Source organism: Parambassis ranga, chromosome 2, assembly GCF_900634625.1.
Source record: "Parambassis ranga chromosome 2, fParRan2.1, whole genome shotgun sequence".
Lineage (NCBI taxonomy): Eukaryota > Metazoa > Chordata > Actinopteri > Ambassidae > Parambassis > Parambassis ranga.
The window spans coordinates 4,159,199-4,184,942 of NC_041023.1; the positions used below are offsets into that span (position 1 = coordinate 4,159,199).

The 25,744-nt window shown below is 42.8% G+C and overlaps 2 protein-coding genes across 2 annotated transcripts; one reads left to right on the forward strand and one right to left on the reverse strand.

The window, feature by feature from the left end:
- Window positions 1–746: 746 nt before the first annotated feature.
- Window positions 747–1,774, reverse strand: LOC114431823 (transcription and mRNA export factor ENY2-2). Its single transcript, XM_028399470.1, has 5 exons — window positions 1,719–1,774; window positions 1,541–1,615; window positions 1,370–1,440; window positions 1,204–1,278; window positions 747–1,027 (listed from the first exon to the last, which is right to left on the reverse strand). Exons 2-5 carry the CDS (start codon window positions 1,606–1,608, stop codon window positions 951–953), a joined length of 291 nt encoding a protein of 96 aa, XP_028255271.1. The 5' UTR covers window positions 1,609–1,615; window positions 1,719–1,774; the 3' UTR covers window positions 747–950.
- A 247-nt stretch (window positions 1,775–2,021) lies between these two features.
- Window positions 2,022–25,481, forward strand: nudcd1 (NudC domain containing 1). The gene is made up of 10 exons (XM_028399111.1): window positions 2,022–2,212; window positions 2,774–2,928; window positions 4,197–4,382; window positions 5,653–5,836; window positions 6,580–6,768; window positions 10,565–10,772; window positions 13,393–13,537; window positions 14,574–14,699; window positions 23,491–23,650; window positions 25,084–25,481. The coding sequence occupies exons 1-10, from the start codon at window positions 2,098–2,100 to the stop codon at window positions 25,371–25,373; spliced, it is 1,758 nt and encodes a 585-aa protein (XP_028254912.1). The 5' UTR covers window positions 2,022–2,097; the 3' UTR covers window positions 25,374–25,481.
- Window positions 25,482–25,744: the final 263 nt, after the last annotated feature.

The window sequence follows — 25,744 nt, forward strand, 5'->3', positions numbered from 1 at the left end:
ATGTGTATATATGTGTGTGTGTGTAAGGGTTAAACTTTCTCATTTGAATCTGTGCTCATATTTGTTAATGTTTTCACAAGCATTCAGTTCCAGTTTTTGTATGAACACTCTCCCTATGAATAGCGCTGGCACTGAGGTACTGTGAGGTATACACACACACACACACACACACAGGGACCTACTGTACTGTGGTGTACTGTACAACATCCACACACAGCCCACACACAATCTCTCACTCTGCCCACGCACCAAATTAAAGACTAAGACCATAACTACCGCTCTTGTCACTGCGCTGTTTGAGGCAGAGACAATGAACTGACAAGCTCTTCCCACAAAGTCTGAGAAATAATATTTAGAAATGTTGTCCTGCAGGTTCAGAAAGTGACGCAGCAGCATCAGAGCATCATGATCAAATAACACTGAGCAAAATGATGGAAAATGGTAAATCAGATCCTGAGAACTGGATACATGTTTAAAACTTCTAAGAAAAAAGTAAGAATACTGATTGTGACTTAGAGAACAGATTATTTAGAACATTATTAAACACATTCATGTTTCCAATAATTACCCAAAAATATGTCTGTTCTTTGAGCCTCAAGACTGAGTGACAGCCAGTGACATTGTTGTCATATTTGTAGTTTTATTTTTAGCACAAATCACTCATCCTGCTGTCAGCTGAAACATTAGAAATAAAGTTCTGTCTGCATGTTTAAATGTGAATAAATAAAAACAGTCAGGACCCTCAGTGACCAAAAATAGGCATGACTTTATTTTTTTTTCTCCAAAACTGCAGCATAACAAACTAAAATCAATATGAAAACACACAATACAAAATAAAATTAACACTTTGCTCACAATGAGAACAAACATCAGTCTGGATTTCAATCGTGGATCTACAGTGAGTAAAAAAACAAACAAAAACAAAACGCTGAGAAGGGAAATCGTCACATTCACAAGGTGACATGTTGAGCTAGAAAAGCGCGGATTCTCTGCAGGAGCTCTTTCTTCACGCTGTCGGGTACGAGAGCTGCGGGGTGGGGGCAGAAATGCTCAAAGTAAGTCAGCATTCTACTGTTTTTATTGATAAAAAATCCAAAGGAGCATTGTGTTTTTGTGTTGTACACCCATACAGATGAAGCACTTCAACATGATTGTCATCTTTCTTCCACCCCCTGCTGTTGTGTTTGTGTATCTGTACTGTACCTCTGCCTTTTGGCGTGACTTCTGTGACCAGGTCCTCCACTGTGACGTGCTCTAAGCCCTTTTCTCTGATCACATCTGCATGTGGGAGGAAATTATTTCACTATTTTGATACAGCTCAATACAATCACACATGTAAAACACACACAGACACACACACTAGCATTACCTTTGCAGTGTGCTTTTAGCTGATCCTTCCATCCGCACTCCACCAGCTTTGCCCTGAGTAACTCTTTCAACCTGTGGAAACACATTGATTATTTGACACAATATAAAAAGAGCCTCAATCATCTCTAGAACATTCAGCGCCAAATCACTGCAGAGGGAAAGTCTCGCTTACCGCTCCCGTTCCCCCATTTCTATCAGCTTCTGGTTGATTGCAGCCCTCATCTGGGAGTCTTTGCTCATGTTCTGCCTGAAATCAAACACAAAACTCCGCCGGTGTCAGTTTGGACGGACCAATGTGAAATATAACACAATAAATGGTTTCATTTAGCTAGCAATCAGGTAGACGATACCTTTGTCGGGAAGGATCAGCTGGGAACACACGGTCCCTTCACTTAATGGTACCGCCTAAAACAAAAAAGCGGCACGGTTCCGGCTAAAAGCTAATTTAAAAAAAAAACATAAAAATAACCGAATAATAATGGTTAATGAATTATTTTATGTTTAAAACACGTTTAGTTGAATCAACATAGGTCATAAACACAAATTAAAACAACATTTTAGGACAAATTACAGAAAAACTCTTCTTCCCATGAGCGCTTGCGGGAGGACGAGTCCGCTGTAAAATATCTCCGTGTGAAACAAAACAGGAAGCGTCAGTTTAACGTGACTTCTTCTTCATCACTGCTGCTGCTGCTCAAGTTGTGAATGAGCTGGTTTTATTAAGAAGACATGGCTGCGTCTAACTACTCCTTGAAGGTCAACAGAGACCTGCTGGACCCCAACTTCGAGAGTTACAGGCTGTCTCTGGACGCCATCCCGACCTACAACGTAGAGCTGGATGCAGGTGAAAGAAACTTACAGGACAGTTAGCATGTCGGCTAGCTCTCAGTAGCATTAATACAAGCTGTGATATAGTTAGTGTTTTAGCAATAAGAAGGAGTGAAAGATGCATTTTTACAGGCTGATAGTATTTAAAAAGGTAAATGGTAATGCTAACTTACACTGAAGCAACACTGGGGGTTCAAATTATTGTTTAAGCTCTTCCAATTAACTAAAGTTCAGGGCTGCAAGTGTAAATAAACAATAGGACCATTTAAATATTATTATGTGATAATGTGTAGCTATATCAGAATAACACCGAGGTTAGAAATGTTTGTTTTTGCATAAAAGACACAGGTGAGCAGAAAGAAATTATGTAATTAGCACAGTTTATATTTCTTTAGGCGACAATTGATGCACAGCTACATTACAAACTACAGAAATGTCAGGGGCACTAATGCAATATATCACTGACATATAAATATTTAAAGTTGATTTGATATTTTGATATTTTCTTTCCAGTAAGAAAAAGATAAAAATTTTCATGTCTTTATGTAACTATATTTTGTGTCCATACTTGCTGCAGCTGTGGAGGAGGTGAAGCTGAAGGACGCTCAGTACACCCTGGCACATATGCGTGCTTTTGGCATGTACAATTACCTGCACATAGACCCATGGTACGAAGACAGCGTTCTTTTTGTGGACTGCAAGGGACGTGTGCTCAATCTGACCGTCACCCTTGTAAGTTTTTCCTTACACAGTTTTTATCATCTTTTTTTGTGAATAAGAAAAGAGGTGTGCAGCAGCAGCCCTGTTGGTGCCATCACATCCCAGTGATGTAGCAGTAGTAGGAGTATTGGTTGATTTTAATGCACCTGATACACCAGTAGGTGGAGACCAAACACAACAGCAGAATTATCCATTGATACATTACTGGCAGGTGATGTCAAGAGAAAAGGATAAAAAGAACATTAGTATTTTATCATTGACATAGTGTTGCTCATTTACTTTGTGTTCAGTCAGGATTCATCAGCTCATGAAGTCTGTATGTCTCGTTCTGGTACAGGTTTGTCACCCAGATGTTGAGACGACCTTTTAAACTGCTATCATTGACCGTAATTACTGATAATTAGAGTTGCTTTGGAGTTTTCTTTTTACTGGCCTGAATAATGATGATGATGTTCAGAACATAATCCTAGGAGACTGTATTTTTCGCTGTTAGTTGCACCATTAAATGACTCCTCATGGACGTGTGTTTCTCAGATCATAATTACAATCATCACATGATAATTGGCAGGCCCTTTTGTGTCGTTTGCTGGGGAGTGTCGGCACATTGTGCGGGCTCTGTTTGGGGCATTAACGGCACAGTTGCTGGAGAAAATGATCTCAGAGGTGCATCATACATTAGGTAGCTGTATAATGCACAGTGTCACGCTCCATGGCAACACGAGGGCAGCTGCTGCACACTTGAAACAGTGTGTCTTGATCCGGAGAGCGATGCTCATAAGGTGACATATCTATTTATTACTGATAAAGCTCTCATATGAATGACACACACGAGGCCAAGTCACATGGACGCCCACATGTTGTTTTCTTTCACTCAGATTGCACCACTCTGCAGCCTCTCAACTATAAAAACGTCTTCTTCTTCCCTTTTATGCTTTTAAATCTGCCCCCTCCCCACCACCTCCACCCTTTGCTGCCTCTTCTTCTGTGCCTTCATTTTTTTATTATTTCTTTCCTTTGCCTTTTTTTTGCTTCTCCTCCTTGATTGTTTTCCTCTTCATCCTCTCCTCCTTCTTCCTGCACCATTCTTATGCTTATCCACCTTAAAGCTTAAATTCAGGTGCCTCATTAAACAAAGAAAAATCAAATTTCTCTTGCATTTTCTTTTCCATTTTAAGAACCAGAAGGTGATATTTCATCAATTAATGTAGTAAGAACTTGATTGAAGTGAATGAATCGTAGATAGCTCTCATGCTGTTGGGTCTGTCACGTTGTGATTCCAGGACACGGCCTTGGGGAAGCCTAGAGAAGTGTACCGTGTAAACCCTGAGTCCAGCCAGAGCGAGGACCGTCTCTGTGCCTCCCTCAGCCTCACCTCAGCCACCTGGGCTGCTCTGTCTGATGGCAGCGGCCGCCTGTGCCTCCTGCGCACCGGCAAAAGGGGAGACAGCTCCCACACCAAGTGGGAGGTAAGTACAGCTTCCACAGAATATTAGAATCTAATGTATGGAAAACAATAAGGCTCATTCCTGACCTTTTATTGACCTCTGTTGGTGACTAAATCGACTACTACTTTTGTTTTGCATTTTCTTACCAGATGGCTATTAATATGAATGATTTTCACAAACCCAGTTTAGAGATCAGAGTGCAGCTGCACGCTCCTGTTATAAAATATGTCGGTAATCCTCACAGGATCTTGTCACAAACTGCTTTTTTTTGAGGTCTTATCCAAATTCAAGCTTCAGAGGAGCCATTTCCTGTGTTTAAAAGCCTGTCCAGCCTCTGGTAATTGGCTTGTCGTAGTAAGGAATGATGTCTGTCTGCACTTTATCCTGTTAACAGGCGTGCAGTTGGGATTGGCTGCAAATGAGTGTCGTCCCTCGAACAAGCACATTTAGAGCAATTCTGAAAGCAAAGAGCAGGAGAGGAATTTGTAATGAAGCTTTAAGCCCTGCAGTCTGTAACTTCCAATGTTCTAATTTTAAGTTTCAGCACTCGGGGATTGCAGCCAAACCACTCTGCCTCTCTCACTTTGTGTGTGTGTATATACCAATAATAAACTGCCTCATAAAGCAGATTTATGCAGTCACATTAAAACCGGGCTTCTCAGCATCACATCAACAGCTTCAGACACTGATATAGAAATACTAGTTTGAATTAGCATTTTATTAGTAGAATAAAGACAGATGTGTCTTTGACAGTGCATTTAAATGCATTTAAGAACATTTACAGCTACGGCCATTTGCTTAAAGACATTCATCTGTATGACTGTATTAGCCTTTTATTATTCAGATGGTAAATTTGGGCTTTTTTACTCAATTTAAGAGCTATTACTGTTTCATATTCATGAGAAGATGCAGCAGCTCTTTCCTAAACTTTTACAGTTTGAGAACAACTGTAAAGGTGAAAAGTTATGAAAAGCACAGATTTATATAAAGCTGTGCTCACAGGATGTTTATGGAAATATATTCGTCTGTTCAAACAAAGGTGAGCATATTTAGGAGCATGTTCATCATTGTACTTTATCACACAGCAGTGATGAAGACTCGATTCTGGTTGTGTCATTTTGTGGTCTGTTGTCACGTCCAATCTGCTAAAAAACAAACAAAAATGAAATTTAAAATCAAAATCTTTTTTTGTAGAATTATGACATCACAGTTCTTCTTCTCAAGTGTACTTCAACAGTTATCGGCTCAGTAGTGTGATTTTGCCTTATCTTGTCCATGTCGTCCTCTGCAGCCTCTGTTCACTGAGGACACGGGGGAACCTTTCACCGTCCTGCACAGTGTCTCACATGTCCAGGCTGGCGTCCACACCATGGAGGTTCTGCTGCTGCGCATCCAGAAGGACCCGCAGGAAACCAAAGGAAGCGGATTCTCCATCAGCCTGGAGTGGATCACCGTCGCCAACACTGCAGGACAGGGTGGGTGCTGCGCTGCCCCCGCTGCTCGTTTGTTCATGGATTTCGAGATAAGACGTAGCTACATAATTAGAATTCAAAGTTTCAGGCCTGATATTAAGTATTTTTTTTGCAGGCTTCATATCCAGCAGACAACTGAAGTCCTGTTTAATTACAGCACACTGAAGTGTTAGTTGCAGTCTTCCTTTAATAGAGTTTAATTATTGTGTCCCAGATGAGATTAGAGTACTCTGAAGCAAACATTGCCAAGAAGGATTTTCATTAAAGTTCTTGGCATTCGCTGAGAAAGAAAGGCACCCTGACTAATGATTCAGATATTGGACACACAAAACAACAGAAGCAGCCTTTTCAGAGTCTCTGCCTCATTTAGTGGGATTTAAAGACGCAGCCCTTTGATATCTGCCTTCTGTAGATTAAGCTTTTATTGTTTGTTTAGTGGTTACACTTGGGTAATACCAATCAGCTGCTGTGACTCATCTGAACTTCAGGGTCTCTGAAATCAATGTTGCCTACAGTTTTCTTTGGTAATACTGGCTGTGAACGCTCTTAAAAGACAACTTAATATTGTGCTTTAATCCCTAATCTAACAGAATTCTGCCAGGTATCATGTGGTTGGTATACGAGTCGATAAATCTGCAGAAGGAAGACTCAAACACAACCTCTCTGTCCGCATTAGATCTCAGTTTAATGGAAGATGAGATTACTTTGGCTTCTTCATCATGCCACCCTTCTGTTTCCACACACAGGTCAGGAGAAGAAGTATGAGGTGAGGAAGAGGAGGGTCCTTAGGGGGAAGTCGGTGCCTCACTACGCGGCAGTGGAGCCCCAGGGGAAGGGCCTGATGGTGGCCTCAGAGAAGCCGTTTGTCTTTACACATGTGGACGGCAAGCCTGTGGAGCAGCCAGAACCGGAGCCCATGGAGATGGAGAAGACAGGTGGGTCAGAGGTGCTGCTGGGAAATAAGCAAGGAAGATGATGGAGTTCTCTCAGTTATGTCACAGCTCTCTAAACATGTTTATTTCTGCTTTAAAGTGGGACATTATGGGGGTTTATGGATCCAGCCACAAGTGGCCACTTGAGGAACTGCAGCCTTGTGTTCTTTGTATGCGGTGCGTTTGAGAGGCGACTCTCCGCTCTGCTCTGTGAAAGATATGCGCTGGTTCTCTTACGGCGCCTCAATCTGCAGCGACAAGACCGAGCAGGCAGGAAGTCAGGCACCAGGACAGCAGAGAGAATTTACTGAGGATTTGGCTGCTTTATAATACAGTGCGTGTGTGTGTGTAGAGGCTGGAGTCCAGCAGACACTGTATAGAATTGATTTTTACATGAAGTCTGGTCCAGAGAAGCAGCGTTTGGGAGTGCTCCGCATCCGGAAGGCTCCTGTTTGGGTGGGATCCAAGCTTCGGGCTTATTTCTAATGCAGCCCTGCAGTTTGTACATTCCTGTATCAGCACACTTCTTCTGCAGAGTATTTTAACCTTTTATACATCTTTATAAGGCTGATGGTTACAGGGGTTTTGGTCTTTACTCTTTATTTCAGACCCTGTTTAACCATAAAAAGTGCATCTATTCTTTTGTCTTCAGCTGAAACAGAGTAAAAAGTCGAGCTGTCTGCTGATCCTCTTCAGTTTCTGCTTCAGATTTATTACACAGTTGCATCTGCCTGCTCTTGATTGCACAACTTCTTCTTGCTCATTACCTTTTAAGAGCTTGGGGTCGATGGCATGGTTTGGTTGTCACCATGGAAACGGCTGAGCGGGCAGCACGGTCTCTGAGGTCTCTGCTTAGGTGATCTGTACCAGTGCTTGTGTGTGTGTGTGTGTGTGTTGAGGTCATTTATATATGTCAGTGTGTTACAGGCTGTTTTTGTTAGATAGAAAATAAGTATTATAGATGATTGTTTCTGTATTTTATAATTAATTCGTAGTTATTTGGTAAAAATGTTCAGACATCTCTTCAATACTCCAGACAAACCATGTATTCTGTGTATAAGTCAATTTAATCTATTCTAATCAATGAAAGAATCTATACGATCTCAACATTCAACAACTGGTCCTTTTTCTTGCTTTTACTCTGCTAAACAAGCTGAAAAACAGCTATTTAAGATAAAATAAAAATCACTCTTGATGACCCAGACAGGGTGAGGTGTGTGTGTGTGTGGATGCAGAATAATGGCAGCTTTTTCAGCCCATCCTTTTATCAGCTTTCTGCCTTTCTAAAAGGAAAAAGGTGGATTAGATGTCAAGAGAGGAAGCATCTTCAAAGAAGCTTGTAAGTGCTGAGAGGGAGGGGGGGCAGCTGACTTCATGCAGATAGAGAACGGCTCCTGATGAATAGATGGAAAAGGTACCTGGGCAACAAAACCATCCACTTTAAAGTACGTTTATACCAGAAGTAATCAGGTGTGAGTGTACATTACATGTGACTGCTCTGTGGGCAGTCCATAGAGGAGAGCAGGAGAAGCCCTCCTCTCTCCTCCTCGTTAGTTTCTTTGTTGATAACAAAGGGTAATAATGAACGAGTCACAGTTTTTCGCAGCTCCGTCAAACTGTTGTGCTGCATCACAGTTGGACCGGCTCTGGCTTTAGTTATTATCAGAGAGGGATATATATGACAGTTCCGGCTCAGATCTGTCTCTGTATCTGTATCTTGTGCTTTGGTTGCGTTTCGGTTGCTCTCACATCAGTCATTGATCTGAACATCACAGCCCCTTTAATGTGGAGACATGTTCAGTGGTTCGTCAAATGGAGGAATGGACGTGACAGTGTTGTGGGATGTTTGTGGGGATCGACTCTCTTTTGGCTTCAAGTGGCCATTTGAGGAACTGCAGCTTATATTTCATATTGTTTAACTCCACCCTTTAATATGCTGCAGTAATAATAATAACACATGGAGGACATGGAGTCTCGGCGTGGTTTCCCAGCAGTGGATAAAAGCTCTCTGATATCTCCTGATGACTTTATGATGTTTTATTTAATTAAATTTGAATCATGTCGTCTGTAGTCATGGAGGACTATTGAGTCGTAGGCTCGTTGTATCTTTTTATAAGCTGCATTACAGGAAGCAGGACACCTTTGACCTGATACAACCCTGAAAGGAAAACATGTATGAATCTCCTTTTTTTAGATCAGATGTACACATGAAGAGGCCTCTGTTGATAAAAGACGGCTTTATTTTAGAGATATTTATCAGACCTCTGACTCGGTGTGCGATCTTATCTTATCATTTTATTGAGCACCGGAGCACATGTAGGCCCCGTTCACACTGGAGAAAGTCATTCCAGCTAGAGTAGGATTGTATCTGGATAGTCTTTAAGCTGGATACGTTCAGACCTATTTTAAAATCTGGCTATCACACAAGCGTGTCCGCACTCAATCCGGCTTAATCCGGCTTGTTTGCGGTCCTCCAAACCGCTAGGTGGCGCCTCGTAATATACAGAGTCCGCTCAGGCCACGGTAGGACCGTGTGTGCGCATGCGTCATGCGTGAACCGGAAGTAGCACATCGCTAACCGAAAGTAGCACGTCGCTAGCCAGATTCGCTATCTGCATTTGCGTTCAGACCTGAGCCACATTTGAGCCAATCCGGCTAGATTCACCTCCATGAGGTGGATTGAAATCAAGCTGGATATAGCAGGATTCGCAGTGTTCACACAGGATATATCCAGATACGGCCCAAATCCCGCTCTAGCTGGATTGGTTTCCCCAGTGTGAACGGGGTCTTAGGACACAGCTGTTGTCAGAGTGTACCTCCATCCTCGAAGTTTAGAGGAGAATTCTCCCTTTATTTCCTCACGGTATTCTGCTCAGTGCAGGTGTTGCCTGATTTGTAACAGGCCAGAGGACGTGCTGAGTCAGAGGCAGCAGAGAGAGAGTTGGCTTCTCAATAATGTGGGCATCAGTGTGAACAGATTTGTTCCAAGAATGTGTCTGTGGTGCACCAGTAAATGGAGAAAGTCTGATCACTCTGTGTTTATCCAATAAATAAACGGTATTTGTTAAAAAAGAAGAAAAATAGAATTTTTATGACGTGATGGGTATTTTCCAGAGACCGTTTTTAACTTTGGACCGTAGGTTTTTGAGGAGCCTTTTTGAGACTTTGTGGCCATCACCATTTTCTAAAAAAATGTTTGTCATTGATGTTCTCTAAAAACACGAATCAGCACCTGGCAGTGATTCACATTACCAACAGCTAATGTGCTTCCTGGCTGAGGGCCAAAAGTTGCACAGTTTGATTGCGAGCTGTTCACAGATTTGACTCAGGATTTAAAGACATAACCTCTCATATCTACATCTGGCAAAGGCATCGCTTGATAAATTTACATTAATGTTGGACACTGCTACACTGTTAGGATGGAGGTCTGCCGGGACAGGCCAGGTGAACGGGGCTGCTGATGGATGGGATCGACTCTCTTTTGGCTGGTGGTTTTATGCATTTTTCGTCTTGCTTCTTCTTCTTTGGTCGCAAACTTATCAATCAGCCCTCTCTGACCCTTATAAATGTATGTTTTCATGGCCTGACTTTATTTCTGTACAACAATGCAGGTTTAAAATTCATTTTTGTGCAGGAAAAAAGCAGCACAGTGTGATTTATTTTAAACTCTCCCACCTGCTGTCTCTGAATATTCAGCAGTAATTCCCTTCAGTTTCTGTTTGAGATGTTTTATGTATGAATCTCCCACAGCTGGATCATTAACGGCGACATCATACATTTTTCTCCTCTTTGACCTCAGATCCCATTTACTTCTGGCAGCAGACGGCCGAGGACATCACGGTGTGCGTACGCATGCCTGAGGGCGTCACCAAAGAGGAGGTGCAGTTCAGGCTGACGGCGGACAGCGTGAGCATTGGAGTTCGGGGTTTCCCGCCCCTGCTGGAAGGCCAGCTGTATGCGGCGGTGGACCCTGAGGCCAGCGCCTGGATCATCAAAAACGACAAAAGGTCTGCAGTCTGGAACGTGTACAGTTCATTCATGGATACACTTACTGTATCTGAATGATCTAAAAATGTATTTTTTTATAGTGTTCACTCAGTGAGCTGGGAGAGTCTCAGGGTTGTGATGTTATAGTTTAGGCGCCTTATAGTGTCCTAAGAGTGTCCAAGTCTGAGACTTGGGGTAAAGCTCTTGATTTACAAGTAGGTGTACATCTTAACCTTTTTCCTAAACTTGAAAACTTGAAATGATTGAAAGAAGAAAATGGTGGCTGAATTTATTTTTTCCTTTGCGGGGTAGCCATGGTAACGCAGGACTCTTTATGATTGATGGTATGAGGTGTTTGAAACACTGGTAGAGGCTCCTCCAGATTCAGAAGTATTAAAGGTAGGGTAGGAGATTTCATTCTGATGCACTTTTTGTTAAATTAGTGTAACTTCTCTTTACAATCTGATAGCAACCAATTAGTTCGGCAGTTTCACATTAAAACGAAGAATATTAATCATCTGTGGAAGCTATAAAACACTAAAAACATCAGCCAATCCTACGGGTGGACCCTGCACAGAGTATTGGCTGGTTGTCACTCTCTTCCTGCTCTGCGCGCACCAGAGAGGTACATGCATGATGGCCGAAGTCACAGACTTCGTCTTCAGGTAATGCGCGTACATGTGATTGGTAGGCGTGGCTTTGGGGTGAGCTCCGAGAGAAAGGGGCGTGTGTTTTCTTTGGAAATCTGGCTGACTCTCACTGAGTTTTCAAAATCTCCTACCCTACCTTTTAGTATAAACACTTTAAAAATCTTAAGCACATACACCAGTCAGCTATAATATTTCATCCACAGAATATACATGATTCAGGAAAAATAGGCAGCAGAAGGATCTGGACGATTTAGACCAGAGGACTGGGTCAGGCGCTCGAAGTGCAGAGCAGGTTAGGTTGACATGATGTTTCGGCTGATTGGTGTGTATGACGTTGGAGAGAAATGGATGCAACTTGTAGCGGTGGCACACAATCACAAGGTGTTAAATATAGCATTTTTAACATTTTCGCCTCATTTACACACCTTTTGTCTCAGTGACCTCACTTTGGAGCCACCATAATCCTCCTGATCTTAGGCTTGAATCTCTGTCTGTCCACAGAGAAATCTGGATGGTATGTCTGTCATTGAACCAAAGTACATCCACTGTTATTCACTGCAGCAAAACAATAACTCACACTGAAGAGTTTATGAAAAGTAGACTATTGTTCATATTTGATAGATTTTTATGTTGAGTCATATCCTCTGGTTTAAGACCTTTTATAAGTGTCTCCCTCAGTATCAGACCTCCAGAGCTCCATTCAGCATAAAAACATGTTTCATAATTTTCTGATAATCCTTGATAAGCTGTGTGTGTGTTGAGGGTGAGGAGCTGAGAGATGGCTGCTGCTTATCAAACAAAGACAAATGTTGGCATTGCTGTTTAAGTCTAGATGCCCTTTTAATCTGCGAGTATGTCACTGAAATCCCGCCTTTCTCCTGGATGATTTACCATCAATACACAAAGGACACCATGGCAGCCAAACACAATGCACAGCAGCATTTATTTAGATAGAAATCTGGCACGGCTGTGTGTATCATCGTGTGTATTTGTGATGTAAGTCCCTCCTTGTTACAGTGTTGTTGTGTGTTGTCTTTTCCATACCAATGGGTGATGCTCTTTATAAGCAGACAGGCGAGCAGCGTCCTGCTTTGCTTTGTCCAGAAGTGAATTAAGAAGCTGCCCTTTGTGTCTCTTTTATATCTTCTCATTGTTGCCCAAATATATAGCTGTTTTATAACATCCAGCAGCACAATAGAGTAAAAATGAGACTGGCTGCTGAGGCTCCATGTGCTCATACTTGGATTGAAGCTGCAGCAAGCACCCAGCATGGCACACCGAAGGAGGAAGCAGGCTATTTAAAATGAATGAAAAAATAAATAAGATTATTTGAATATTTAAAGCATGATAAATGTCTTCTTTACCCAGAGAGTCGAAGTAATTACCCTCTCTGTGTTTCACACCTGTTGTGCTGCATGCTGTGTTATATTTAAATCCTAACTGTGACTGAGGATCTTCAGGCACATCATGTGTAGCATGTATATCAGAGAGGATAATGTCATTCTAATGTTATTCTGATGTATTCTTGTTTTTCTGGAATTCATAAAGACTCGTCCTCATTACCATCATTTAGTGAAATGCCCAGAGCAAACAAATAGGCCCTTATGTATCATTGAACTAAGTACAGTGTGATCCAGTGTATAGGACTGAATGACATTATGCAGACTCCACACCTGCAGCCACAGTGGAGGCAAATGGCCTGAAGTGTTTGTGGAAAAACGTATTTTCCTTTTTAGTATTCAAAATTTACCATTCATTCATTTGAATGATATAGAGCTCCTATTCAATCTTGGCAAAAATGTATTAAAAGTTATACAAATTACAATTATTTTGTTATTCTGATTTTATTTCATGGAATTCAACACACACACACACACACACACACACACACTAAAAAACTAAAGAACTCTTCATCTATATATGGATCAGTCAGGATGAGTCTGCTGTCTGAGAGGGAACATGTATTTATTGGTGTCTTCTGTGTCTTCAGCCTGGAGGTGACCCTGCAGAAGCGCAATGAGGGGCCCATGTGGCCAGAGCTGGTGATGGGGGACAGGAGAGGGGAGCATGTGATGAGCGATGAGCAGGCTGCTCTCATCCATGAGAGGCTGACCCACCTCACCTCTGAGGACCTGGTGAGTCCAGTACTCAATGTAATGGACACTCTACCATCCTCCTCTGTCCAGTCCAGACCTCTTAAGTGGATTGCAAATGATCCTTCCTGCGAGTCGTGTCTATAGCAACTTTCTGTTCAGTCTGTTATCCATATAGCAACAGCCATATTGCATAACAATGGTCTGTTATCAATCCATTGCAACGGTTTGTCATCAGTAACAATGGTCTGGTACCCGCAGCAATGGTCTGTTATCCATAGCAATTTTTTTTAGCAGTCTGTTATCCCTAGCAACGGTCCGTTATCAGTCTGTTATCCTTAGCAACGGGCCGTTATCCATAGCAATATTCTTTTAGCAGTCTGTTATCCTTAGCAAAGGCCTTTTATCCATAGCAACGGTCTGTTCTTCAGAGCTAACAGACAGCAGAATCCTTATATGGATGAAAATGGGAGTGTGTTCAATACTTTCTTGTTCAATGGCGACACAACATGAGGATCATGTCCAGTTGGCTTCAGAATTCTGGTAAACTTTGCTCAAAATCAACACTGGGTTCGTCATTTATTAAGTTAGAAGTATTGAATCATACATGCTCTGTTTACTAAATAAATCAACAATGTTAAAAGAGCCCCTATTTAAGCAGTAGCATCATTCTTCAGTCGTCATTTCTGGAAATGTCACTCAGACGTTAAGTTGTAAATCACTCAGCAGTGTATGTGTGAAAATATTATTCCACCATAAACCTTTCACAACGCTTGGCTGTTGTTTGTTGTTTCTCGTTTTCTCACAACCGTTCTTTCCAGCTTTTAGCGTCTCTCCCTCCTCTGAGGCCTTCCATACTTTCCTCTTCAGCGGCTCTGAGCCCTCCTCCTCCTCCTCCTCCTCCTCTAAAAATTTCCACACATCCCTTCTCTCAGCATTTTAAGCCACTTCCTGTCTCTCACCCTTCACCAGGATCATGTGGGACCACTTGAAACCTTTGGTGCACATCAAGGTTTTCACATGTTAATGAATGCAAAACAAGAGTAACAAGTGTTTCCTGCTTCTCCTCTCTGTCTAGAATGGAAACCCTGACAGGGACAAGCCTTCTTGTAATTCTCAGGAGCTGGAGGAGTGTGATGGGTTTCCAGAAGACAGCTTCAGCCTCACACACTTTGATGAAGAATCACTTAAGCCCACTCAGGTGGTGAGTAACACCTCCCTCTTCACTGGTAAACACTTTGACTCTCCCGTTCTTCAGGTGTGAGCCCTCATCTTTGACCTTTTCAGCCCCTGTCACCTCTTTCACCCGTCATTCCCCTCAGGTGCAGCCTCGGCTGCCTGATGCTCGCTGCCTTTATAAGACCGTGTTTTTATCCAGCCGAGGCCCCTGTGAGGCAGTCAATGCCCCTTAACAAGCCACTTGACCGGAGAGCCCATAAAGAAGAAAAGGCTCACCCCCTTCAGCACTCGCCCTCGTGACTTGAATAGTAAGAAGCTGGACTGTTTGCTATTTTTATAAATGCTTGTGTGCGTACACTCATCCAGCAGCAGTGCGTCACTTGTCAGGACGAGCGAATGGATACAGATGCTGAAAAGCTGCAGGTCAGATCTTATAGATTTGGAACAGATAAATATTTTTTTTGGTAGTCAAGCTAAGATTCTAAGTTATTTTTCCCAGAAGCATCCCTCAGTAGAAGCTGTGATGTGATGATGCTGGTTAGCAAACAGTCTTGTGGTCAGTATCTAGCACCACATTTATGCCAAACAGACTGTAATTCTATATCTTTACAGCCTCGATGATGTTGCTGCTATCATTTATTGTCTTTGGTAGTATGCTTCATACATAACAGGGATCTCTGGGTCGGCCTCCTCTCCCTCCTTCTGGTTCCCCAGCAGCCATCTCTCCTGCTGGGACCTTCGTATAGATAAAACTACACACAGTGTGTGTTAAAACAAAGAAAAAATATATATATTATATATAATTTTTCTTCCACCATCCTAAAGGAATATAATCTCAAGCACCATTACTTGACTAAACACGGAGAACAGCTGTATTACAATGTGTTGCTATATACAGTGCTACTTAAATTGTGTCTCCTGGCAAATGACACTTCAGACCAATGAGTTGTCACAGAGTCCCACTTTAGAAACTTAGAAACTAAGCGGTTTTTATATCAACAGATTTCCATCCACTTAGCCCCCCCCCCTATTTCTCTCTGGTTCTCACTCATAGATGAGATCTATTATGGCCTATCTCAGTTTGATGCATGATGAAACTGAATGTCTCTAAACAGAGATAGTTGCTTAGTAAGATTATTTGATATATTGATTTATTAAATTTCCTTTCTAAATATGTCAGTGTTGATAGACTCATTACCTGTACAGCAGCAAGCCCCTATAGGGGGCTGTTGTGATATTTATATTTGTGAGGCTGTAGGAGTGTTGTGTGGGGGGGGGCTATTAGACCACCTGGAGAGCTATATTTTTAAAAAGGAACTGTATAAAAAAACACATAAGAGTTTTCTGTCTTCCGAAAGCAGTCTTTGGAGGACTGCTGCACATAACCCTGGCAATAGATAAAACGTGCATGTGAAACAACAAAAGAAGTGCTAATTGAGAGCCAGCAGTTTTATGTCATTTATTATGAAGAAACCTGGCTTTAAGGGTTGAAGTGTTGAGTGTTTGATCCCCATCCGCAGGGTTGGTGGTTCAATCCCACCCTGGGTTAGACACTGGAAACATGTGTTTTCCTTCCTAACTAGGCTAATCCTGAATTCAGGCTGAATGGTCCATGGGCTGCTACTTGATGATCACTGCTGTAGAAGAGGGCCTGGGTCTGTTTAAGACCCTGCCCACTTGTAGAAAAACAGGAAGTGCTCCCACCCTTCTCTCCTCTCCTCATTCTTTGCTCCCAAGGTGAAAAACTAACGTCATACTTTGCAGTTTTGGTTGAAGAGGTTGAGGAAAACATGGATTTATAAATGTTTTTTTTCTTTTGTATTTCAAGGACGTAACGGGTTCATGTTGAGGATCCAATTAAAAAAAAAAAAGCTCTGCTGCTCTGTGACGCCAGTGTTTGTAAAAGCAGCTGTTTCACCCTCACCTCAGTGTTTTGGAAATACTGAGTGTAAGTGCAGCGGGTATATAGCAGACTGCAAAAAAGCTGTATTCATCTGGGAACATTAGTCCATCACAGATGTCTCATTTGCTACCAAATAATTTGTGAAGAATTCTCCATCACAAAAAACTTTTACAACAGTCAAAAATGAACCCTTTCATTATGTAATAAAAGGCTAATAATAAGTATTGAATATACAGTATGGTGCTTCTGTGCTGACGGGCTCAATGTGAATAAAAGCCTGTTAATGTTGCTCCCTCCATTCACTCCGTTAATAGTGCAGCCAGGTGAGCTGCTGCCCTTAAATACGGTGGATTATGGTCGCTTCCATCAGCCTTTTGAAGGATACGCTGCACATGTGTGTGAGCATGTGTTCCTCTGTACAGTATCTCATCCACAAGGCCTTACTTTTCTATTCTTCGTCTCTCTTTGCGTCCACCTTAATGCTTCCAGCTGCCTGCCCGCCTGCCCGGATATTCGCTGACCTTTTTTTCCATGAAACCTCCCAGCTTAAGGTTGCACTTCCTCCTATTAATTTGGCACCTTTGTCGTTGGTTCTGATCCCAGCTGAAAAGAGGGAAAGTGGTTTTTGTATGCGTTTTCCAGGGGGGAGGCTCTGAGTCATATCCACAGCCATATCTGTAATACCTGTTACAATGGAGCGTATCTGAACATCTTGTCACAGGATTTTGGCACAGCAGATTGATTGAATCTTGAGGTTTTTAATAATAACCACATCATATAACATAAATATCAAATAATGGCTTTAAAAAAGCTTTTTATTCTAGGAGCAGGAATTGAATTGATTCCACCTCGCTCAGCCCGCCTGTCCTTGCAGCAGGAGTCGGTGTGCACTCACAGAGGCTGTAATGACGCATAATACACACTTTAAAAAGGTTTTTCTGCTTCCATGTGCATTCATTCAGGAGAGAAACGGATATGCTTCTCAGCTTGGTGGAACCGAATGCTGTATAGATGTATGGTTTCTGAGATGTGATTAAATTCTAAAAACTGAGGTTTGAAATGTTGGTTAGAACCTGTGTAGCCAGTTGTTGTCTGTGCCTCGTCAGTGCCTGGCTGTATTTTTAGGTTTATCTTTATCAGCGCTAGCTGTGGCTGCTAACAGATTTACTCCCTTTGAATTTTGGAAGCATTTTCTGTTTGGATACACTGTGTGCTTGACTGGGTTGGACTATTTAATGTGTCTCATCCAGTCGCACTCATAGGGTTCTCAGTTTGTTGGGTAAAACTTTCTAATTACTGATATGTTTATGTTTTTTCTAGAAACTATAAGGCTCTGGCTGTAGGTTTACAGTTTGCTGCCAGGTTTCTGTTTTTTTATTGTTGATTCTAGTCTATACCAAGAATCTGGTCTCTGTGGATTTGAGGTGCATTTAAAGGGGGTCAGTACCAACGGACGGAGAATAAACGTCCTCTAAATGCATGTGGGTAGAGCAATGGGAGAAATAAAGCACACTGATGTACAGAGATTAGACTGAAGACAGATACGGGTCTGCTGTTCTCCAGACTGTTTTGTTGGTTGTGTTAAGATGTAAATGTTTCTAAGACTGAACTTTAGAGCTGGGTGCTCATTCATCCTCAGAGCGTGTCTGTGTTTAAACTCTGTAAAATGTTCAGTTTGTGGTGAGGTGACTGATGCAATGCTTGAAGCACAGCAGAGATCTGTGTGGATCAGAGTCAGGCTGAGTGATGTGTGGCTCTGCTGGTTTTACACGGTGTGAAGAGACAAACACGGTGTGAAACTGGACTGTTCTCAGGTGTCAGCTTCGTCATCCAGGGCGGGTGTGATTCTTAAAGCCGACCAGCATCTAACAATGGTAGAGCACAGTCTGAACATTCACCTTCTGACAGAAAAACACCCGCCAGTAGCTTTCAGGTAATCTGCTTCCCTTAGACTCAAAGAACTAATTAGCTGTGATGCCCATGAGGTTAAGACGGCGTGGGAAAGGGATTAAACCGCCGATCCTACAGCAAGCTGAAGGTCGTCTTGTCGGTTTTCTTCGGATGGATTTAAAAAGACAAAATTCAGCAGCAAGAATCTGAATAACGATCGTTTGGTCCTCCTCTGTAAAGGCGGGCGAGCAGGAAGATGACGGCAGCATCAGTGATGATGACAGAGAGTTGGCATTTCAGCTGTTATTACAGACATCTGGCCTCTGTGTACAGATGCATTTGTTTTTGCTTTCATAACTCCAGCCTCGCACTTCCTGTCTCCATCTACAAAGCCTGTAAATCCTTTGATGAAAAAGAAAAGGACCTTCGCTAAAAAGCTTTCGAGAGCAGGTACAAAGAAATTTATGCCCACTTTTTTTTATACAGACTAAAATTGTGCATTGATGCTGCAGCCTCCTAATGCAAGCCAAGTGATCAGCCACATTAGAACCACTGACCTGTGATGTGAATAACATTGAATTTCTAGTTGAAATGCAGTGTTCTGCTCTGTGTCTATTGACCCCGCCTCCAAACTCACCAGATCACGACTCAATTGAACATTTGTTAGATGCACTAAAACAAGCCTGATCCACAGAGACCCCCAGGGGCCCATCTACTAAGATACTAGTATAAAGATGCATGACATAACAGCTTCTAAACAGTGAGGCCAAAACATCTGGATTGCCCCCTGGTGGCTGGGTGCAGTATAGGTCATAAACGCTGCCTCCTCTATTGTAGTGAATGTGACATGCACAGAATTGAACACTAAAAGTGCTTTTTAAATACATTTTCAGCACCTTTTTCCAACATGGTAGCGTCTGTAAGTGAGATATTTTGGCCTCACTTTTGGCCATCTGTATATACGGTATATACACCTGTTGTAAACACTGCAGCAGCTTACCCTAGAGGGCGCTCATGATGACTTAGTCGTTAGTAAATAGGAGTAAATTAATCTAAATAGCTAAACTAAAACTAAACTAAAATCTTATTTTCATATTGGTACTATAGAAGGGGATGTTTACCATAAAATGCTAGCATTCAGCTAATGGAGGCGTGGATCAGACCAGGCTGCTGACAGGAAGCTTCTGTCAGGCTCCACTGTTACTTAAATCAAAACTTGAGGACACTGTGAAGTGGATGTGAAAACATTTCAAGGTCCTGAATGAACCTTCAGGAGGATATTTCTAGCATTTCTGCTGTGGCCATTCATACAAACATTCCTGGTAATATGAATGTTGTATAAAATGTTTCCAAGGTCCTTTTTAATAAGACCTGGGTGAGCTCCACATGACTGTATGTATGTTTGTACATAAAATGTATTCGGATACACGTAGATGGAACAGCTGACATCAACATGGAAAAACAGATGACAGGACATCATATTTAAAGCCTTTAAAAGCTGTCCTTTAACCATTCATTCACTTTAAATGGGAAAAAAAATGCCAAAATCTTCCCTCGAGCAGCATTTGGTGAGTGTGAGGCAGAACAGGAAGGAACCTCCAACAGGGCCAGACTCAGGGTGGGCGGCCGTCTGCCTCCACCGGTTGGGGTGAGAAGAGACCGGAAAGACAAAAAGATGAGTAACAACAAACACGGAAACATGCAGCTCCAAAAACAGCGGCGCTCTGAGATCTCACTTTAAGACCAACTCTGTTTATTCTGCCTTTTTCACCTATGATGAGGTCCGGTGTGTGATGATATGAATGCTTGGCTTTTCTGATTCCACGCGGTGTTGACTTCCACCTCAGAGGTGCAACAAAATGCCACGCCGTTCCCCCTCCAGACCCTTTCGCACAGAGCGGTGAGGTGCTCCCATCTCAAATATTCTGTGTGATGGAGGCCACAGATACCTGCAGAAAAGTACAGACGAACAATGACAAACAAATGAGCCTGGCCTCTGACAGGGAAGCGTTCTCCTGGGATCATATAGCTGTGTTTATTGATATAGATGGATACAAAGGGGGCTCGTGTGTAAAGTGATGGATGAGAAGAGATGTGATCCTGTCAGACTTTCACTGCATCATTTTGGCTTAGCAATAAATGTACTGCTGAACGAGACAATCATCCTGTCAATGGATCATCAATCAGCCTCCTGCTTCGTCTCACTCTGTATTCTGAGCAGTGTGTCTGAAGGTAACGGAGGAATTAACAGGAGTTTAATCCAATGCTCCACTCTGCTGCTGGCGGTTTAATCCTCGTCATTGTGAAGGAGCTAAAGTCGAACACAATGCAGAGTTCTTTGGCGTTACGACCTTGTTGGCATTACTGTTTACTAAGAGGTCAGACTGTGCGTCATGTGTCACACAGCATGCAGGCCGGCGGCTGCAGGAAAAGGTGTTGTGTGAAATAATGAGGAAAAGACATGTGCAGCCAGACGTATGGAGCGTCAAAGGTTAGTCGCTCAATAACGACTTTTAGTCACAGGCAGGGAGACAGAAAACCAAGTAAAGCTTCAGGTGTTTCAGGAATGCGTTTTATTCTTCCAGGTAGTGTAATTCTTAGTAAAGGTGGCGCAGAAATAACCTGATAATGGTAACCAGATAACACCCGTCTGCTTCCATGAGTGGGGGAGAGGTGGATGGACTTGTTTTTGTGTGATGTAATTACTGCAGTGGGTCCAATGACGACTCAGGGAGGCAAAGAAGAAAAAAAGCTAAACATAGATGCTTCCTTGACTTTCAAACCATCCGTCCTCTCTGTGGACATAATTGTCCTTAAATGAGTGTCCTTTCCTTGAGCTGAGTCGTGTCCTGTGGAGGTGGCTCTCCTGTGCTCTGCCATTCTTCTGTGGAGTGGTTGTTCAGTTTCACCAATGTACAGATCAGAGGATTTTTCACCTCACCCACCAAAGAGCTGCAGCTTGGAGGACCAAGGTGTCATTAAATATTTGAATATGTTTTTTAAAGGTGCAAGCAGCCCATTTCAGGTGTTATTGGTGCGATAGGGTTTGTATCGGAACCAGCTGGAAAGAGGACGGATTTAATTAACTGATTTTTAACTGATTGTAACTGAATTCTCACAGACTGAAAGGGTGTGACCTATGGCTATGATCAGGGTAGAACAACATGCATGTTTTTTGCACCTCACTTTTGTATGTTTTGTTTTGATGTTTTATACGTTTCGGTCTGTACTTGGTGAAGATTTAACAACAAAAACTACTTGGATAGGTTCAGGAAATCAGAGTTTCTCCTCTCTTACCTGTCTTTTGACCTTTGTGTTCTGTTAGGAAATAATCCGTTCAAGTAGCCGGAGAAGTGAGGATTTAATATGTATATTACGCTGGTTCACTGGTTTTTTGTCATAAAGACAATCCTTTATGCTGTGCTCAGGTTTGAGCATCACATGGCTCATTCCTCTGATTGATTAGTGATTAAAGAAGGAGCATGAACGTATCAATGAAATCACCTGCTGTAGGTTTTCAGAGGAAGACCTCCCTGACACACAGCCTCCATATTTAATTCATATTTTTATTGTTTATTTAGTCAGTCAGCACACACACAAACACACACACGCTGCTTCCAATAGAAGAAAAAATAGAGAGGCAGAGTGATGCCTTGTCATTGTGAAGAAAACATCAACCACCAACGTATGAGCCGGTTCATACTGAGTTTTCAATGGCTGTCAAGATTGATGTAAGACGGGGAGGACAGCACTGGCTGACAGCCTCTCAGACAGGCTGGCAGATGGATTTGCATCATGTGGGTTGACTCTAAGTGAGGGATCGATGTGAACAGTCAATGTCGAGCAGCGATTATGTCATTTCAACGGTCAGCTTCTTTCCAAAACAAAGAGTCACATTAGAATAGCAGCATACCACACACACACACAGCCACACACACACACACTCTGCCACACACACACAGCCACACACACTGCCCCACACACAGCCACACACACACACACACAGCCACACACACACACACACTCTGCCACACACACACACACACACAGATTTACGTCAGTGCACATTCATCCTTTAACTGGATGTGAGGCAAATACTGGGCTTTTATATTTATCGCCTACCATTCAGCTATGATTCATTTCCAGATGAAGACCTGCCACAAACAAGAATGTCTCCATTTAAGAAAAGCACTGACCATGTAGGAAGACCAGGAGACTAAAAAACTAAAAGCTTTTATGAGAATTTTAAGTTCACATGTTAGCATCCTGGGAGGGACTACCAGCTGCCTGCATGTTATAAGTGCGATTGCGACCTGATTGGTGTAGTCTATGCTTTCCAGGGAACCATAAGATTGGAGGGTTTCATATCAAGCGCTCTCCTGTGGTCATAATAATATATACTGCTCAGACGTTAGTCCTCAGAAGAGATGTGATTTTGGTCTCTATTGATAAGATTCATTTTTGTGACAGTATGGGGGGTTATTTCTTTTTTTAACAACTCACTTAAAATGACAAAAATGACAAAAGGCTTTCAAACATCCAGCTGTTTTTCCACATTGAAAGAAGCATTGAAAGAAGCTTGAAAGAAGGTAATTTGGTCACCTGATGCCCCCTTTTTAGAGCCAGGCCAGCTAAGTGCAGGCCACAGGGCAGGCCAAGGGCTCCCTAAAGGGATTATATCTCCCAGTTGATCTGGGAGCAGCTGAGGATCCCTCTGGCTTCAGAAAGACCTGCTCCTCCTCCTGGTAGAAATTTCTAAATACATTTAGCATAGAAGCTGCCTTTTTTAAAATGCTGACCTCTAGTCTATCTGAAGAGTCCCAGATTTTAACCCCAGAGTAGTTCACCTGTCCATCACTGTCTCCCTGTCCCCCAGCTGGCTCCAGGGTCGTCGCACTTCATCAAACCATGTCCCCGTCACCACTCACTGTCACAGAGAAGTGCTGCTAATTCTGCAGACTGACAGATCCAAACATGAATCTGAATGTAGGTAACACCCTCCTGCCTGTCTGTTTGTCTTCAGGTGAATCTGGGAAGCCATCAGTACCTATTCACAGTGGACGTGGACCCTTCTGAGATGCCGTGCCTCTGCCTCCGACATGATGTGGACGCTCTGGTGTGGCAGCCTCGTCCCGACCAGCCCAGTAACATGTGGGAGCACATCGCCACCTTTAATGCGCTGGGTAAGAGCTCAGACTGCTGATTAGATCAGCCAAACTCTAGTGTCTCCGATCTGTCGGTCAAGTTGCATCGGTCAGCTTATGATGACCAAGATAAATCTGAACACATTACTCAACACAAGAAACATCCAACGAGCTGATGATCAGAAGTCCACAGCTCCTCATATGAGCAGACACCTTAAAGCAGATGGGCTATGAGCAGAGTGCCATGTTCCAGTCCTCTGTAGGCATGCCACTTATTAGTCTCAGTGTGTGGAAACAGTTTGAGCCCAGCGGAAGTCAAACTTAATTTCCATTCTTGATGAATTACACCTGCTCAGGCTGAATTATTCATTCTTATGGCTATTAAGTTTGTTTACATCTGCCATCCTGCTGCAGCAAACACAACAATTTAAATAGCTACAATAAAAAGCGACAGTTAACGACAACAGGGGCAGAAAAAAAACAACAAAAACATCGTAATTATAACGTAACAGACCGAGCTTCTGCTGTGTGAGAACAGCGTCATCCATCACCCGCTGATGTGTTGATCTCGTTCAGCCTCTGATTCATTTATCTCCTCGTCTCTTCTCGTCTCAAACGACGTCCTCTGGAACAAGTTTTATTTCAATTTTCACTCCCGACAGCTGCTTCATTCGTCGAGTTTTCACCAATCAGCCCAGATCTGTTTGGAATAAATCATCCAGTGCTGACTGATCCCAGGGATGTTTTCTGAAATGACTTCAATGAATCAAAATGAAGCAGAGAGAAAAAATGAAAGGAGCCAAAGCAGCACTTTAGTGTAATAGGGATTTATAACACAGCTTCATATAGACCTGGGAGTAACATGTGTTTACTGTGGACTGTGCTCCACTACAGCAGGTTATAGTTAAGCTGCAGTAAAGGTGTCTCTTCAGTTACTGAAGTCAGAGGACCGTAACAAAAAGCCACTGCTCTTACTTGCCAATGTCATCACACACAGAGGTGACTCCAGGCACTTTTGGGGCCCTAGGCAACAATTCACATTCACTTGAGGAACGCTTTGGGTTTCTGCTTGATTGTTTTCCAAGTAGCTTGTTCAGCAGAGATCAGACCAATCTTCCTGTTGCCACGGTGTCCCTTCTGATTTAAGGGCGGTAATTTAGATCTGACAGAGCTGCGCCGCCTCCTGCACCATAACATCCACCCGGCTGCACACTTTGCTCCGCTGTGAGCTCTCAGCAGTGACCTGCAGGTTAGAGGAGCTGGTTCGTCTCTGGACGGTCAGTTCTTGTGGGGAGAAGAGCAGCACTTTTTCTATACAGCTTTTATATTTAGATGTATAAAGTGATACTTTTATTGTTTGTATTTTATTGTATTTTTGTATTTATAGGCAGCCCCCCCCCCCCCCCCCCCCGCTTCCTGTCTGTATAAAATCGATGTCACAGCCTTTCTGTTGGCCTCTGATCTTCTCTCAGGTTACGTCCAGGCATCCAAACGAGACAAGAAGTTCGCCACCTGCGCTCCAAACTTCTCCTACGCGTCCCTGTGCGAATGTCTCCGTCGGGCTTTTATCTACCGACAGCCGTCGCCGGTGGAGACCGTCCTCTTCAACAGGAAGCAGGGCCGTCAGGTAGGACAGGTTGCCAAGCAACAGGTGGCGAGCCTGGACTCCGATAGACCAATCCTGGGCTTTAGAGCGTCCAACGAGAGACTGTATGTCCTGACCTCCAATAATCTCTTTGTTCTAAAGGTCAATAATAATTAGATTTGGGACTTCTCTCACACTGTGATCATTCCAAACTGAAGATTCCAAACTAAACCTGCTTGTTTTCAAAACATAAACAAACAATATTAAAACACAATGTTTCCTAGACTCATTATGTTTCTGCCCATTCATTACACACAGTGTGATGCCGGCAGAGTTGTGCTCGCTGCTGTAATCACAGGAAACTGTACGTTTTATTCTGAATGTGTAACAGACTTGTGGAAGGCTGGCTGTGTCAGCTGGTCAGCGGGGAGCTGGACACTGATGGAATCCCTCTCTCCTGGGCTCCCTGGAACATTTCCACAGTGATGACGGTGGAAATGTTCATTTCCATAAATTTCCATAAACATATTTCTCACATCACACCGGCT